At 53.2% G+C, this 1,826-nt stretch overlaps 1 protein-coding gene across 1 annotated transcript in view; it reads left to right on the top strand.

Moving 5' to 3' along the window:
• EMH_0053660 (uncharacterized protein) overlaps window positions 1-1,826 on the top strand; it is a gene marked incomplete at both ends in the record, with an annotated part of 6,158 nt that overhangs the window by 2,824 nt on the left and 1,508 nt on the right. Inside the window, 3 exons of the mRNA XM_013497029.1 lie at window positions 31-257; window positions 814-945; window positions 1,281-1,826. Of these exons, the coding sequence (XP_013352483.1) occupies window positions 31-257; window positions 814-945; window positions 1,281-1,826 (905 nt within the window). The remainder of the gene's footprint in view (window positions 1-30; window positions 258-813; window positions 946-1,280) is intronic.

Raw genomic sequence — 1,826 nt, 5'->3', positions numbered from 1 at the left:
TCACTCAGCCCGCCTCTTGGGGTGTTGCAGATGCAGACGAAGCAGATGAGGCACCCGACAGCGGCAAACCTTCCTGCTGCTGCAAGCAGAAGAAAGACCTGCTCGAAGAAGAAGAAGAAGCAGCAGAAACACCGGAGACACAAACGACACAAAGAAATGATCCTGAGGAAATCACCATCAGCGCTGAACTGCTGCAGGCCGGGGACGTCGTCAGGGTCCCTCCCCAGGAAGTCCTACCAGCGGACGGAATTCTACTAGTAAGGAGCAGCCCTCTCCCCCCGAAACCCTAAACCCTAAACCCTAAAACCTAAACCCTAGACCCGAAGTCTGAAACACTAAGTCTCAACCCCTATACCGGAAACCCTAAACCCTAGACCCTAAACCCTAAACCCAAAACGGAAAGCTGGTTTGACCGTCACGGGGTGCTGGAGAGTATAGACCGATTGCACTCTCGCCCCCCTGTTGTGCTGTCTCTACAGCTGATGGTTTATAAAGGGGACAGCCCCTGCATTCGCTTGTGCTTGTGTTTATATGCTTTGTCGTATCTCTTTTCTCCTTCTCTTCCACTTGTAACGACAACTCGGCCTCTTCGTTGTTACTCTGTCTTCTCGGTTCCTTTGCGGTGGTTTGTGTGGCGTATCACTTTTTTCTTCTCTTTCCCGCGTTCACCCTACGTTCTGTATTTCTTTCAGTCGTATTTTGTTTGCGTTTTCTTTGCCTCTCATTTCCCTTTAATATTTCTTTTATCTGCTCTTTATAATCATCCCGTGTTGGTTTCATCTGTCTTGTATTCGCTCTTCTGCTTCTCCCCAGGCCCCCTCTCTACTGCATGTAGACGAGCGGCTCCTATCAGGGGAGGGCCGCGGGGTTTGCAAGGTGGCGGGGCAGCGGGTTATTGGGGGCAGCCGAAACGCTTCGCATACAGACGCCTTCGTTCAGATCCAGGTGGTCCGTCGCCACCCTTAAACCCTAAACCCTAGGCCCTAAACCCTAAACCCCAAACCCTAAACCCTAAAGCGCAAAAGCACAAATTCTTAGCACGTACGACAGACTAAGGAAGAGAAAGCCGGGACTCTGCAAGCTGGAGATTTGAAAAGAAAGTTGGATATGCTGACAAGGGGGCAGGATGAAAGACAACATCGCGTGCTGTTGGTTATGCTGCTGGTGCTGGTGCTGGTGCTGTTGGTGCTGCTGCTGCTGCTGGAGCTGAAGCTGATGCTGCTGGCGCTGATGCCGCTGGTGGTGCTTCTGTTGCTGCTGCTTTGCTGCTGTGGGCGCAGGTTGGCGATTCGTCCGTGCTGCAGACACTGCTGCGACTGGTGGAGACGGGGCAGCAGCAGCAGCAGCCGCTGCAGAAGGCTGCTGAGAAGTTTGCTACTTATTTTATTCCCATAGTATTGTGCATCACTGCTGTTGCAGTGGTTTCCTGGGCTGTTAAAGTCTTTGCTGCTGCACACACACTCCCCCTGTCTCCGCTGCAGCAGATGCGGCAGCGTCTGCATGAGTTGGAGCTCAGGGAGGGTGTATCCGGCAGCGAGATGCAGCAGAAGCTGCAGCAGCAGCATCAGCAGCAACAGCAGCATTTTGAAACCCAAGGCATTTTCTTAACAGCAACTGGCCCGGCTCGTTCTACCCCCATATCTCCTCCTATTTTGGGGGATACTCCTGTGTCTGCGCATGAAGCAGCAGCAGCTGCTGCAGCATGTCGACTCTCCAGCTGGGTATTAACATGGGATAGCCTTTTGTTTGCGCTGCGCTTTGGGGTGGCTGTCTGCTGCGCCGCCTGTCCATGTGCTATCGGATTAGCTGCTCCTGCTGCTGTGGCA

This window comes from Eimeria mitis, genomic scaffold (genome assembly GCF_000499745.2).
Source record: "Eimeria mitis Houghton genomic scaffold, Emh_scaff2426, whole genome shotgun sequence".
In the NCBI taxonomy this organism is placed as follows: Eukaryota; Apicomplexa; class Conoidasida; order Eucoccidiorida; family Eimeriidae; genus Eimeria; species Eimeria mitis.
This window is presented reverse-complemented; position numbering and strand designations above follow the sequence as displayed.